Here is a 16,075-nt window from a genome sequence, read left to right as displayed (position 1 = left end):
GCCTCATGTCTGCGCACCCATTAACTTTGCACGTGATTTGGGGATTTTGATGAGAAAGGCTGCATTTTGAGGCCGTCACAAGAAATGCCAAATTACATTATTTTTCCACCATTGTGAGTCAGATTTTGTAATTCTGTCTATGCATTAGACGTGTAAACTTTGTGTTTGTTGCGTATCTTCTTTTCCTAGAATTGCGCAGATACGCGTATGGGCAGACTTAGGGGAACTTGCCATAATAATTAAAATCTGTATTTGCGCAGCTAAAATAAGTTATTTTCTCAACAATTAAGCAATGATTTTGGGGTCTAGAGTGCGATCTAAATTGCCGAAATAGATCCCGGCGCACAACTCTATGCAGCCGATATTTGGCACAAAACAAGCTTCTGGTAGTAATTAAATAATTTTGTTTAATTCTAGGCATTTCACTCTCGCGAGCGATCGTGCGGACAGAGCGCTGGACTTAGATTTTTGCATTGCAGTGAATGGGGAGTGCATGTCTAACACACACAGTTCGCTCCGCTCGGCACTTCGGGCGAGTACTGGAGTTGCATTCGGAATTGCTCAATAAAACAGAGTCAGTTTCTTCCTTTATTCCGCTGATTTTGATTGGTAAAAAATTCCTGTGGTTGCTTCGTACACCTTCGGCAAATATCAATAATAAACAACACGGAGTTTCACTTACCATAGTGGGATTAATTTTTCTTTGCTTGAAATCGCCTTCTCGTAATCATCGGATCTTATCGAAACTCGGTAAGTAATGAAATTGAATATTTGAGAACATTTGTGAAAGTGGAAGTGAATTTGGTTCGTAAAGAGCCAGCGGAAATTAACTTCAATTTTGAGTGTTGTGAGGTGTTTGTGAATCTGACTCGGCCGATCGAGCAGGGTTGTTTTGAGCGTATACGAACAGCTGTGAGTGACGTCATCCCCGCTGCGATGGGCTCGAGATTAGTCTCAGTATTCAGACACAGTATGTTTCAGCCGTTGTATATTTTTTTATATTACGATTTGAGCTCTGTTAATTATGAAATTTAAATTGTTATTTTGAAAATAATTTTGTAGAATTTGTGCGAAATAAGTATTAAGAGCAAAACTGCAAGTAAACTTCAAGAATTTTGTCTGATAAGTGAGTTTTTGTTAGAATGCATCTGAATGTCTAGAATATGGTATTGTTAATGGAAGTTGTATTTTTGAATGGCACAGAAAGCTCCTTTCATGAATTTAAATTAGAAATAGGTTTACATGTATGAGATACGCTTCATGAATTTGATATCTGATTATGGACCTTTGTTATGGTGTTGATTATTATTTTGAAATAAGATAAGACAATAATGAGGCAATAGTGATGATGAGACATTAATAATAATGAGACAATAAATATTGAGACAATGATAATTATTATTACAATAATAATAATTATTGAATAATTATAATAACAATTATAATTATAATGATAGTTAATTGTAATAATTATTGAGACAATAATGTTAATGAGACATCAATAATAATTATTATAAAAAAATAATAACCATAATTATGGAAATAATTATAATTATAGTAATTATAATTATAGGCCTTATAATCATTGAGACAATAATTACTATTATTACAATAATAATTATTTTTATAAAATAATTATTATTATAATAATTATGATTATAATAATAATAATTGGGACAACAATAATGAAACGATGATGAGACAATAATAATATTAACAATATTATTGAGACCACAATAACATTAATGAGACAATAATGAGATAATAGACAATTGAAATCAATCTGTCTTTATTTTTTTTCTAAAAATCCTAAGATTATTATTTTAATTCTCTTTTTTTGATTTCAAATTATATTCATTTAAATTTCATTTCTAATGTTCAAGCAAAAAAAATCCATATCAAGTCATGTTTACCCTTTGCACAAACCTACCAAAGGACAATTACCCCCGAAATAGGGTTAGGTGCACCCAAGGGTTCATTACATGCCACCGCGCACAGAAAAATCAAGCCATTGAAGTTGTGTGTTGTGGAAACCAGAAGTGAGATCCAAGCACGCGCGACCCACTAGTTAGAAATCCACTGCCAAACGCGGTTCATGGTGCGAGGTTAGTATACTAATACTAACCTCGCAATACGTGTGAGTGGGTTAGGTGTAGATTTTTGGATAGGGGTACAGTGTAGTTTTCCGGGGGGAGGGGGGTAATTGTCCAGGGGTAGTTGCCCTTGAACCAAAGAAATCATAATATGCCAAATCAATCTGAGTACTTTCAGATTTAAATAAAAAGCTTGTACAATTCCCCATAAGCTATGTATTATAAGTGTGCCATGCCCAAAACAAAGAGAATAATAAGATTTTGCAATCGTTTTTTGTCCACAAATAGCCGTTTTTGTACTACACAAAGACGACAATAACTCGACTTCCACTCACACGTATTGCGAGGTTATCAGAATTTGAAAATTCAAACAGTTTTGTGAATCATAGTCTTATTGAGCCTCATTGTGAGTATATCAAACATGCTGGAACAGCCTTTCCTAATTTTCACCTGAAGTGCCTTTTAATTCTATTTTTTATGACATTAAATATTCGACATTTACTACGGAAATACTCATATTTTTTTATTCAATGATTTGTTTTTTTGTCCAATTATGCTCAAGTGTCCGATATTTGGGCACACGAATGGGACACAATCCTGGCTCTGTGGAGAGTAAGCACACGTTATTGAATGATTTTTTACTCTCTCGGAGCCTCCTGGCTAGGATGGTTGCAGTGAGAGCAAGTGTTATTATTAGAGTACCATTACTAACACTGATTTGAATATGTGGGTCACCCCACAAAAAAAAACACTCACTAGGTCTACAAAAGATCTTGATTCCTGACATTTCTCCACTTCAAATGAGTCTTATAGCACTTACCTTCCTCCAGGCACACCTCTCGGAGGCATTGGTGGTAATCTACTCGTATTCTTTAACAGAACTTGCTTGTTCAATGCCATTTTACTCTGAATAATTCAAGCTGAGCTCTGTGCGCTAGCAGTCTGGCCAATACGCCGCTAAAGCACACGCGGGCTGCGGCGGCGCGGCCGGGACAGGGCCGGGATGTGGTACGGTATACCAGGGTATACCGTACCGTATTGGTGGACCGACGCCGACCGACCATGTACCGTACCAGTGCATGCAGTGCAGTGGTGGTGGGCGGGGTCAATTCTCAATGGTCAATGTGCTGACATCGGGAATGACTCAGCGAAAAGAACGGTATGTTTGTTTTTTGGGGGGGGATTTTCAGCTGTCTTTTGCGTTAATATTGTATTTATCATTTGTGGAAATGTATTTTATATGTATGTAGCTTATTATTTATAGTTTAAAATGACCTTGCTAGAGCTAGACAGCTTGCACTTGCAGCCGTCTGTTTCGAGGATTTTTTTAACTACAATTTTACTAACATTTTTATTTTTTTATTTTTTTTAAATGTCTGATTCTGTATTGGTGAGTGGAGCCAACGGAGTTCAGCGGAACAGCCAACATAATTACAGAGACCGAAGCTTTTGGCCGAAGCCCAGGAGTCGTCCATGTAATACTATTACTAGGGTCTAGGCAGACATGGGTACTCTCCAAAATGGGTTAGAATAATGGGGTCGCAACTATAGCACTCGAAATAAAAGGGGAAAAAATAATGCACTTACCTCGATTATATGGATGAAGGTCTATCGATCATGACATAGAATCCTGACATCGAGACACAAACTGGACCCTCAAAAAAAGGAAAAGTTAGACCTCCATGTCGCGTTCGTTCTCGGTATCGATCAAGTTAAGTGCATACCGGTAATTTATTTTTTCCATTTATTTGGGTGCTATTGCGACCCCATTCTACCCCATTTTTGGAGAGTATCCTCTGCCTGATATTACACGGACAAGTCCTGAGCTCCGCGTAGCTCCCTGGGTTAAGTGGATTATGCTCAGCCGAACATGTGAGCCGCCAATTACTAGGGCCTAGGCAATCACAATCTGCCACAGATCGTTAGACCTATACCGGTACTAGACTCGATACGACCCGGTATGTCAAACACTTTTCATAAATGCAGTCATATCAGACATAGAAAAATATTTTCTTAAAATTCATCAAACTTCCACCATACATAGCATGGACTAAATACCTACAAAAAATAAAGATATAAAATTTGTGCCAAGATAAGCTAGACTTAACTTAAGTCTTGTTTTTTACGATATCAGCTTCCATTCCAGTCGCACCCCTCTTCGAATATGAAATATTTTTGTCAATTGAAAAGGGAATCATATTTCTGAATGCGTGTTTTCTGTGGGAAAAGTTGGACAATTAACTTAGACTCTACTTACCTAGGGCCCTGGGGGGGGGGGGGCACTCAGTATATAATGCATAGTGGGTATGTGCCGCAGAGGGGACCCCCATTTTTACACTAAAATTTCCGTTCCAAGGCATAGCATTTTTGTCTTATTGAGAAAAAGAAGAAGAAATCCGCTCCAAAGCTTCGCATATTTTCTGTTACGCCATTCCGGTCGCATTGATCTGCTACAATGACCCACAATTTTGGTGAAAAGCGGCCACAGAGCACTGTCCGACCACCGCCTCTGCGCTAGCGCACCCGGCTCCCGTGCCGCCGGGCTAGCTGCATGCACGTTCCATGGGTATGCATACGCAATCATGCAGGCGACCCATTCCAAGGACCCCCGTTTTCACAAACATTTGTAGTTCCGAAGCCCGTTCCGAGGACCCTCCTTTTTACAATAAGCCCACTCCAAGGCCCCCGTTTTTTGTCTCGCCAGCGGCACATACCTACTACTTTTTTGGTCGAGTACCCCCCCCCCCCCCCCCGGGCCTAGGGCAGACCTTCTTATTACTTATTACCATTTCGTCCTCCATCTGATACAATTATTGTAGCCTATGCTGGTGCATTTGTCTTCTTGACTTCTTTTCTAAATCTTTGTGAAACCATCATGCGTAAATTTTTCATGACACCTTTTCATCTGAGGGCTCACTAGTCGATCATCACCAAAGAATTTTGAGATCGCGATACTACATCACTACATCGTAGAAAACCCTTGACCTACTTCATAATTCTGTCAAGCAATTTTTTAATCTAGATTATAGAATATTGCCTTCCATTTAGTATTTCTTATCTTAGTTGATTTTGTATAAACTGAGAATTTTTTTATTGAAAATGAACTCAATGATAATTTTTAAAATGTGTGCAAATTATGGTTACCCCATCATACATCTGCTTGCTCTACAGATTTATTAAATCCTTGCCAATTTCAGGATGAACAATGCATCAAATTAACATTCTTTAATCTAAATATTTTTTGTTCCCTTATTAACTCAACAGCTTTCACTTGTACAAGATCCTGCAATGCAAGAGATTTTACTCTGTTATATGATATCCATTGTAGCAGTATACTGCATAGAAAACCAGGACAAATATTCAGTCGTCCAGCTGGACTCTTCACCTACCAAGTTCCACTTTGCATCAGGAAACCTCTCCACTAACAAGATGGCTGATGAAGGTATACCAAGGAAGGTTGTCAAGTCTGTATTGAGTGTTGAACAGTCCGAGGGTGTTGGTGCCAAAGTCAGACGGAGCGTCGGCAGACCTGAGGTGTGACCATTTGTAGCTTTTTCAGAGTAGATGCAAAAAACAACATTCCTATAGGAATTTAAACTAGTGTAATGGACGGCAGAGGAACCTCCAAAACACTGGTTGCCTGACATTACTGTTATATCCAGGGATGGGTTTGTGTACATGATTATTAAGGCTTTGTCTTTGAAAGGATGGAGTAAAATTTCCTTTTTAGGATGGTTTAAATCAGCAGGGCAAAATAAAGTAAAACTACAAAAGGCCTTGGTTGTTACTCTGCTGGGGTAGTTTGTTGTGATTTCTTTGAGATTTTTCTTCTAATGCTTTCAAGGGGAAGTTTACCCTGAAAATGAAAATTATTATAAAGATAGAAAAATAATAAAAATATTGGTGAAAGTTTGAGAAAAATCCCTGAAAGATCTTTTTTAGTAATCTATAATTATGATTGTTTTATTTGTCACGCCATATGCAAGCAGCTTCCCCATCCTGTTTTAAAAACAAAAGTCAATAAAATGTTATTTCCTTAAAAAATGAAAATGGATTTGATTGTACTGTCAGTATATCAAGAGACAAATTATTTCACACCTGCTCCTGAAGGAAAAAAAGTCAGTCTTCATGAACCATTCAAAAAAATGAATTTTATATCACATAACATATGGTGGAACTGCTCATATATGACAATACAAATAACAAAATTAAATTTCTAATAACTTAATCTTTGATGGATTTTCCTCAAACCCTTCACCAACTTCCCCTTAATAATGAAAGTTGTTCCTTGGCCATGTAATATGAATTATAAACAAAAACAATCAAAGAATTGGTTGGAACTGTTCTATGACAAGCCAAGACTCTAAATTACAATGAATAGCTTATATTGATTGTATCACTTTGTGTTAGGACCCTTGTGATCTAGCCAGATATGTCATCACAGGTCTACTTACATTACATGCCTTCAGGAGTATTATACAAATAATACACATCATTGGGGGCATTAGTAAGAATTACCCGCCCGAGTTCCCTTTTAAATAGTTCTAGCATGCCCGAAGCATAGCCGAGGGTATTTGGACCATTCAAAGGTAACAAGTGTGTGTAATTTTTCAAATCCCTAAGCAAAATGGATATGGTGCCCAATAAATTGCATTTATTATTATTGTTTATTATTTATTATAAATGACTGACTGCTCATGTGATAGATTTTAACAAATCAATTAATTAGGCTCCATATCACCATTTTATAATTTTTTATCTACATGTACAGCTTCGTAACCTGGATCCTTTCCTGTTGCTTGATGAATTCAGGGTTGCAGCTCCGGCTGGTTTCCCAGATCATCCACACCGAGGCTTTGAAACAGTAAGTTGTTATTAAATCATGTTTAATACATAGCAGTCATCCACTATGTTTGATATACAGTATTTATCATGGTCACTAACTCACTGCTTCTTGGAATGGGAGACCATTAATAATCTATCCTTTTATCAATAAATCCCATTCTTACCTCATTTTAATGGGTGCAAAATTAGATAACACATAGAAACTGTCAAGTTTCTTAATATGTCATAAAGTTAACTTGCTCATAAAAATGAAATTTGTTTTAAAGTAGAACTATATTGAAAATCGTAAAAATGGAGAATCATATATCAAATTAAAGGAAAAAATAAGGAGAACACGATGGTGTAAATCATTTATCATGGAGACCGATGGAACTCAGTTAATTGATAGTTTAAAGTTCTCTCTCTGCATGCTTCAAACACGCAGAATTACGTCCGCGAAATTGGGGATTTTTTATGACGTCACTTTCTGTACGAGAGGCGTGATTGGCTCTCCAGCGTGAAGCTCCACTTGCATGCAAAACCTGTTGCGAGGGTACGTTTTCTCCACATTGTCACTGAATACTTCGATCCCGAAATGAAAGAAAACCCAGAATTTTATCTAGATTTGGATTTTCAAATTGATGATTATGAAGATGAAGAGAATGATGATGAAGTTTCTAGCTCTAGAAAAACAAAGTGACGTGGATAGAGGTATACATTAGGGGAATTACGCCGGTGATTATGAGTCGGGCAATTCAACTTGCATGCCGATTCGCTACCAACACATGCAGCTGATAGCTGCACCGCGGGTCAAATCCATGAAAATGAATTCCATCACGACCACATCCAGACAGAGTCTCTTTCCTCTATCAACAACATAATGAGAATGAAAATAATGATATAACTGTACTTACAAACAAGTGAATATATCCGAACCTAGGCTGAAGGTAAATCAACTCAAGGAATAACAGCAGACGATATGCACCGACGATGAATTTCACGTGGCTGGGAGATTGTCACTCGTTCTGTTAGATAAAATTTCTATCTCATTATTTTGACTAAATTACGAAACTCGGAGAATTAGCATTCTACATAAAAATTAAGTAACACCTGGTACTATTTTTTGAATTACGATAAAACCTTTTTAAAGCAAAGAAAATGAGGTAAATTAAAATTAGATATAAAAGATCATCCGCCTAGCTCGCATTCGATTGTAAACAATCAGCAAGGCGAGCACATAGAGTTGGATAAAGCTACGCTCCAACTCTATGGGCGAGCAAGCCACTGAACTGAAAATACGTATTTTCAGTTCAGTGGAGCAAGCTGGCCATGTGCTTTTGATTGTTTGTCTACAATCGCATGCGGCTAAGTGGATGATCCTTTATATCTTATTTTAATTTACCTCAATTTCTTTGCTTCAAAAATATTTTATCGTAATTCAAAAAATAGTACCAGGTGTTACTTAATTTTTATGTAGAATACTAATTCTCTGAGTTTCGTAATTTAGTCAAAATAATGAGATATAAATTTTATCTAACAGAACGAGTGACAATCTATTCCAGCCACGTGAAATTCATCGTCGCGGTGCATATCGTCTGCTGCTATTCCTTGAGTTGATTTACCTTCAGCCTAGGTTCGGATATATTCACTTATTTGTAAGTACAGTAATTTTATTATTTTCCTTCTCATTAAATTGTTGTTGATAGAGGAAAGAGACTCTGTCTGGATGTGGTCATGCTGCATGGAATTCATTTTCATGGATTTGACCCGCGGTGCAGCTAGCAGCTACATGCATTGGTAGCGAATCGGCTTGCAAGTTGAATTGTCTTACTCATCATCACCGGCGTAATTCCCTTAATTTACCACCATCCACGTCACTTTGTTTTCTAGAGTTAGAAACTTTATCATCATTCTCTTCATCTTCATAATCATCAATTTGAAAATCCAAATCTAGATAAATTTCTGGGTTTTCTTTCATTTCATGATCGAAGTATTCAGTGTCAGTGTGGAGAAAACGTACCCTCGCAATAGGTTTTGCATGCAAGTGGAGCTTGACGTGGGAGAGCCAATCACGCCTCTCGTACAGACAGTGACGTCATCAAATTCGAGTCAATTCAGAGACCGATGCGAGGCATATTTCGGAGAGGCATTTTAGCGCTTTTTAATTGGCGATTTCCACCTTATGTATTATTTTCGTTATTTTTGAATGACCTAATGGTAATCCTCACATCATTACCTTTCCACTGATATATAATAAGGCCATATTCATAATCAATATATTTCTCCTTTAACATATACTTGCACATATATTGCCTTCATAAAAATTGTACCTCAGACTAAACACCTGATGTAATCAATTAACAAAAGAATGGTTATTTAAAAAAAAATAGAAAGTGTTCATGAGATTATTATCTTTCATTATGGTCAGATGGGCCTATGTGAAAGTTCTGAGATTATATAATACAAATTAATAATTTTTTAATCTACTAGTATGTATGTTTGAATATCATCAGGTGACATACATGATAACAGGATCAGGAACTCATGAAGATTTTGCAGGTCATAAAGGAGTCATGCATGCAGGAGATCTTCAGGTAGAGGCCTATCGTATAATGTATTAAATGCTAGTGGTTTTCAATGCGTCGAATCTGATTTACCAACAACAATAATTAAATTAATATTCACCCTTTGCATAATGTCTGATACAAATTTGAATTAAACTTTGAAAAGTTTAATGAATTTGGAATCCTTAATTGTTTTACACTTATTCCTAAGTGGGCTAAAAATTGGTTAATGTATTTTTAAAGTATATCTGTAAAGTTGCAGATTTTGCTCATGGATCTACTGAGAGCTAACAATAGTTAATGTTATTTTTCTTTCTATCATGCTTTAAAGGCTATAGTTCTAGAGTGATTGGAAGCTTAAATCGAATACTTATCCATGCACTTTGGAGCACAATTTGATTCGTGCTTTGACTTCATTTCAGTTTAGTCAGTTAGTATATGACTATCATTTTTCATTTGACCACAGTGGATGACTGCTGGTCGGGGTATTGTCCACTCTGAGATGCCCAATGGAAATGATACTTCCCATGGTCTTCAACTATGGGTCAATCTGGCCAAAGAATTCAAGATGGTGGAACCGGAATATCAAGAACTCCAAGCAAAGAATATTCCTCTTGGTGAGAAGGATGGTGTGTCTGTAAAAGTCATTGCTGGTGAAGCATTGGGGAAAAAGGTATGTTAATAGGAAAAAGCTGTAATGTTCTGAAGTGCTATATGGTCTGTACTTTCCTTTTGTATGCTTATGACACTTGTAAAGTGGGTTCCAAAAGAAACTTATCAAACTTTACAAGGGCACTGCACAAATCCCACTTAGACAAAATGAATGATATTTCTACACGTGCTTGCTTCAATAATCTTTTATAAGCACGTGTCAATAATTAAGAGATTGCATGGTTCAGTCACAGAGAGGCTATAGCCCCTCACATCAATCGGTTTCAGAATCCAAATTCACAAAATGGCAAAAGAAAGACCAACGAAAATGAGATGGGATTAGACAAATTTCCCAGTTTATTACACATGTCCTACAAGGCCATGTTTAGTGATTGAGTTAAGCACATGCAAAGAAGCTAAAGGAAATTAAGATAAAAGTTGTAAATGACTGGAACAATCACACAGCAACACACAACCCCCCTGGGGATGTCCATGTAAGCATGGGGTAATATGAACACAGTAAGTGTCTGTGTGTATCTCACTCAGGCACACATCTTTTCCAAAGATAAATTCAAATTCAAATTTTCATAATATTGATGCATTATATATTTCCAAATTTTCAAAATTCAATCTCAAATATGTATAATGATGTATTTAGGTAATGTATAATAATATATTTAGGTTCAACATGAATGTTTTTCTTCTTTTTCTCTCTCTCTTTCTTTCTCATACTAACTTTTAAGAGCGCTAAGAGATTTAACTGTAATTTGCGCTATATAAAAATTGAGCATTATTATTTTCATACAGACGAGGAATATGTCATGCATTTAAACAGAGTTAATGCAATTCTAAATTTGAATTGATGATTTATACTTTGTACATGTAGATTTCTTGATTGAAATTACTAAACTTGGAAATAACCAGAGGACAAATGACTTTGAGTCCTCTCAAAGGGACATGGTAATAAGGTTGATGCCCTTAGCATTAGGGTGTTCATTTGGTTTTACATTGTACATGACTTTTGTTCTATCAATTCAGCTACCAGTATCATGCCTATTTGATGTGCATTATGCAATGATCTAGCATTTCTACTATATTCAACTCATGTTATGATCTTATATTCATAGTCACAGGCTCTATTGTTATCTTCTCCAGGCCAAGGTACGAACCAGAACACCTACTACATACCTTGATTTCACATTTGGAAGTGGATCAAAGCTAAGACAGCCAGTCACTAAAGGTCACACAGCCCTAGTATACATCCTATCTGGGAAGGCTCAGTTTGGTGAGTTTAATCATGCTGTTTCTCAAAATCTCAATGCATACCCATTCCATTCATGGTAACAAAACAGAAAGAAGGGAAATGCATCAAGATATAAAGTGGTCAATTTTCAAGGAAAATAAATTATATTGTCCTGTCTTGTAGAAAGATTTCTGATGCAAAAGGATTCTTCTTCATACAACTATAATTGAATTCGCTGAACTACAGTTGTGAATGATTTTATTCAGGATGAGCCCTTTCAAGAGATTGATTTATAATTTTCTGTACCCTCCCCCTTTCTTTCATTTATGCACATTGTACAGAAATAACTATTACGGGCTGTGTTAAGTGTTCTTAATATAAGTAGATACTGATTGAAACATAGGAATGTGGATTGGCATCAGTGAAAAGTAATGTGAAGCGTGTTAGGTTTCTCAGTGCAGCTTTCAAAATCATTACCCATCACTTTCTATAGTGGAAACCCTTTATAAATGATCAAATAATTATCTTAAAATAGCACTGCTCCGTAGATGATTAAGACAATTTTAGATTTTCACAAATCAAAATGTCATTTCCATATACAAATTATAAGACAATAATGAAAATCTGTTAGAGGGAATCATTTATCAAAACTTGTGGAGTCAGACATAATCTCCATTCTCAAAAGTATACAAGTTTACAATATGAAACAACCTATGATGAAAGTTATACAAATATTGAAAACTGTGGTCTTTTCATATTATTTGTTTTTGTAATTTGTTATGTATCAGGAACTGGAGAAGACAAGAAAGAAGGGGAACCACATAATACCCTTGTTCTATCTGATGGAGACTTTCTAGAGGTGGAGAATATGGTAAGTCATTAAAGGGAACAAATCTACATATTGACAGAAATCCCCTAGGGAAAAAACGGATGAAGACAATATGGTGATAATGCGCTACTTTTGCCATAACAAAATATTTATTAAGTATAAACTTTGATATCAACAACATTTTTCTGTGGCTAACTAAACCCAGGTTTCTATGAAAGGTGATGTAATTGTAAATCATACATTTAGTTACTTATCAGACAAAATATTTACTAAATAAAATTATTAACAAGTCTGTGGTTTAGCTATGAGTACCCAAGTGTGACAAATCTGCCGGCTCTGTTATTGCTTGTTTTTATTGAATTCTTTACCATTCCTAGAGAGTTTTAAATAGTGTGATCATCCCCAAAACTGATAAATCAAATGTCTTCTGTACAATATTTTCACATTTGTCTTCCTTGGAAAGACAACTAATTGAAATTATAATTAATCTGCTTCTTATCTGCAACTACATAAAGAACAATGAAGGAAAATTGAAGAAGATTTAAAAGTTACTGAACCAAATTTTTTTTCATAAAACTGTGCATAACATAAAGCATGGCTGGAACATGTTCTTGTGTGAAATGAGATCCTAAATTTTCCCTATTCAACAAAGTGGGATTGAATTTGCTATAACACTAAGCAAATAGTAAATTTTGTATTCAGATGTTTGTTAACAAAATGAGTTTTAATCTACAAAGATCATATTTAAACTCAGTTTATAGGGGGAAAAATGATTAAGAATCTGATAATAGCATCCAAAAATACATTCCAGTTGTGCATAAACTTGTAAACAACAACTTTATGAAACACCCCCTGCAAAAATATATATGAAATGACACGTTATATAAATGTGCAGTAGTTCTTTACACCATTGTCACAGATCTATTTTTGAAATGGCTGTTATTTAAACCTATTCTTGACAGGGAAGTGAACCATGCCGTTTTGTGCTGATAACAGGGAAACCATTGAATGAACCAATTGTCCAATATGGTAAGAAATGATTCAATGATATGTGGTATGTGATATTGTAAACAACTTTTGTGTCATTAATCTATATTGCTTAAATGCTTAACAGAGTGATCAAATATTAATTTAATACACAAAGTGTCTAATGTATTTTGTAGAAATGTAAATAAGTAAATAAATCACTTGTCTATTATCACAATAATAAAGAACAAGTTAATCTTCAGCTTTTTTTTCATTTGATTTTGGTAGATATCTCTATTTAAGAATTATGGCAATGACATAATGGGCAAATAGTATTGCAGATCATCTACCCTATCCATTTTTCAATCAACACTTGTGAAATTTAGCATACCATTTTGCGGTCTGGGTATCAATCACCTTCATTGATATTGATAGTGTTGCATAAAAATAGATCTTGTTTTACTTTATATTGTCAGGTCCCTTTGTGATGAATACTGATGATGAAATACAACAGGCAATCTCGGACTATCGCACTGCAAGGAATGGATTTGAGAAAGCAAGAACATGGAAATCAGAGACAGGCAATGCCAACCGATAATTTAGAATCATGGCATCTGTAGAAGTTTTGAAGACGTTTAACTGATTTTGTATTCTTTTCTGTTGTCAGTTTGTCAGAGACCTAACTTGATTCACCTACAAAACTCATCATTACACTTTTATATAGACTGAACAATATAGTTCTTCAGCATCATTGTACATCAATTTTAAAATAATTTTAATTTTGATCTTGTAGTGACATGATTTTCCTTGTACATCTAATTTTTGTCATTATTTCACAGGAGAACTATTGATGAATGTCATAGAATTCCTGTGAAATTTATGTAAGAAAAGAAGAATAGTTTAAAGAATAGGAGACCATTGTGTGATTGATCAACTTGAATTTATTGAAGAAGGAATGAAAAGGTTGTGTTTAGAAAGGTGGTATCAAATTGAATTTTTCTTTGTGAAAATGTGCACAGTGACTGAGAATTTTGTACTTAATTTCTTCAAAATTAAATGTTATTCTTGTCATCAAATAGACTTTGATAACCTTGTGTCTTCAACAGATGTTATTGTATTCTACATTCATTGTTAAATCAAATTAGGCTAAACCTATTATTTGTATTGAATGAACTTGTCTTTCACGAGAAACTGCATTTATAATGGAAATGCAGTATATTTCTCAATCATTTGTTTAATTGTTATTCATTTTTATCTTGCCTAGCAAAGATGAAAGGAAAACTAAGGGATCCAATCATCCAAATGACATTTTTCCCTCATCTGACACAAATGCCAGTTTACCTTTGTAAGACTCTACTGTGACTAATAACTTGCTCAGATGACAGTCAAATTTTGGTCACAGATGCATTGGGGGTATGTTTATGTTATGATGCTGTTGGAGGTCATATGGTAAGGTCAGTGGTCATTTGAGATCATACTTAAGGTTAACCTGCATTACTCTCTCTCTCTCTCTCTTGCCACATAATTCAGTGCATAGTATTGCAATAGGAAGCAAAGTTGAGTTATAGATGCACTTTGGCTGAATTCATGTTATTATACCTTCTGAGGTCACATGGTAAAGTCAAAGGTTATTTGAGGTCGTGGTGTTTAAGGTGTCACACATGTTTTTTATTTCAATTTTCATAAGTTTTTGAATTTGTATGATATCATGTGGATTATTGACTTATGATTAAAATGTGGCATACTCTTTTGCATTCCATTTTTTGACCTCTATAGTTTTTAAGTGAAAATGCAGAAAAACATACCCAAATTTACTATATTCCATAACAATGATTAATTGATTATTCTTGGTGTATGTCCACTCTGGGCCCTTTGTAAATACATTACAGTTAGAAGGCTTGGGATGTTATGACAAATAAAAACTCGGTTATATTTTCATTTTGTTCCATCAATAACAACATAGAGCTATAATAATAAGCAATAAGCAATAATACTACTAGTTCAGACTGTTCTGTATCAGATCTATTGACTGACTCAGCATTTCTTTTATTTTGATAGGGTTGGAAAACCAGGCTTGACGGATGTGATGGCAACTCGAACGTTGCTCAAAATAATGAATGTTATTCTGTTTTCGTATATTGTGTTTGACGAAGTTCATGTTTGAAAAGCACTAATCACAAATTTATGTTCACAGATACATATAGTCCTTGTACCAGTCTTACATGAATACACCAAATTTTGGTAAATAAAAAGCAGAGCATAATAGAGCTTATCGGTCAGTGGCAAATTTTACAAAATCTGAAGGAAATCAAAGCCGAGTTGTTGTTTTTCCCTTTGTAATAAAATGATCATCACACCTTAATTATGTTGTTTCCTTTTTTTCATACCAGGTCCCACGCGCCACTCTGTAAGGCTCCATGCGCCACCATTTAGAATCTCTGCTTTAAGTCATGCTTAAATGTTGTCACACACATAACATGAAAGGCCCAATATCAATTATTACTGCGCATTGATTATTGTGGTGCATTATATACCACATGCAACTGGAATTTAAATGCAGCTCTAAGTCACACTTTCCTAAGTTACACTTTAAATCTTTGTGAACCCATCCCCCCTCAGCTGTTTGCTTTAATGTATATTATAATTGTCCATTTCATTTTTTAATTGATGTATTATTGTTGCCTTTTTGGATGGAGTACTTGTTGAACTATTCAGAGAACTTTCTGAGTAAATATCTGAATGAATTTTGTGTAATATTTGTCAAAATATATTTAATCCAGTACTATAGCTTTGTAGACCACAATAGAAATATATGTATATGTTTGAATTTTATTTCATAGGCATTGTGAACTACAGAATTTTAATATAAGTATTTACAATAAATGTGTTTTATGTATCAATGTGA

General features: G+C 35.1%; 2 protein-coding genes across 11 annotated transcripts in view; one reads left to right on the top strand and one right to left on the bottom strand.

Moving 5' to 3' along the window:
* The window catches only part of LOC129260647 (protein phosphatase methylesterase 1-like), a 21,404-nt gene extending 18,334 nt beyond the window's left edge, over positions 1-3,070 (bottom strand). Inside the window, exon 1 of the mRNA XM_064114318.1 lies at positions 2,914-3,070. Within this exon, the coding sequence (XP_063970388.1) occupies positions 2,914-2,993 (80 nt within the window). The 5' untranslated portion in view covers positions 2,994-3,070. The remainder of the gene's footprint in view (positions 1-2,913) is intronic.
* Positions 2,719-16,075, top strand: LOC129260867 (pirin-like). 10 transcript variants are annotated; one of them, XM_064114314.1, is made up of 10 exons: positions 3,489-3,568; positions 3,913-4,051; positions 5,358-5,627; positions 6,865-6,957; positions 9,431-9,511; positions 9,948-10,154; positions 11,288-11,417; positions 12,164-12,246; positions 13,167-13,233; positions 13,647-16,075. In XM_064114314.1, exons 3-10 carry the CDS (start codon positions 5,382-5,384, stop codon positions 13,766-13,768), a joined length of 1,029 nt encoding a protein of 342 aa, XP_063970384.1. In that variant the 5' UTR covers positions 3,489-3,568; positions 3,913-4,051; positions 5,358-5,381; the 3' UTR covers positions 13,769-16,075. The 10 variants fall into 10 exon arrangements, with proteins under 10 accessions (XP_063970387.1, XP_063970379.1, XP_054754833.2 ...); XM_064114315.1 differs by lacking the exon at positions 3,489-3,568 and adding an exon at positions 3,574-3,617; XM_064114317.1 differs by lacking the exons at positions 3,489-3,568; positions 3,913-4,051 and adding an exon at positions 2,719-2,947 and having other exon boundaries at positions 5,422-5,627.

This window comes from Lytechinus pictus, unplaced genomic scaffold (assembly GCF_037042905.1).
Source record: "Lytechinus pictus isolate F3 Inbred unplaced genomic scaffold, Lp3.0 scaffold_19, whole genome shotgun sequence".
In the NCBI taxonomy this organism is placed as follows: domain Eukaryota; kingdom Metazoa; phylum Echinodermata; class Echinoidea; order Temnopleuroida; family Toxopneustidae; genus Lytechinus; species Lytechinus pictus.
This window is presented reverse-complemented; position numbering and strand designations above follow the sequence as displayed.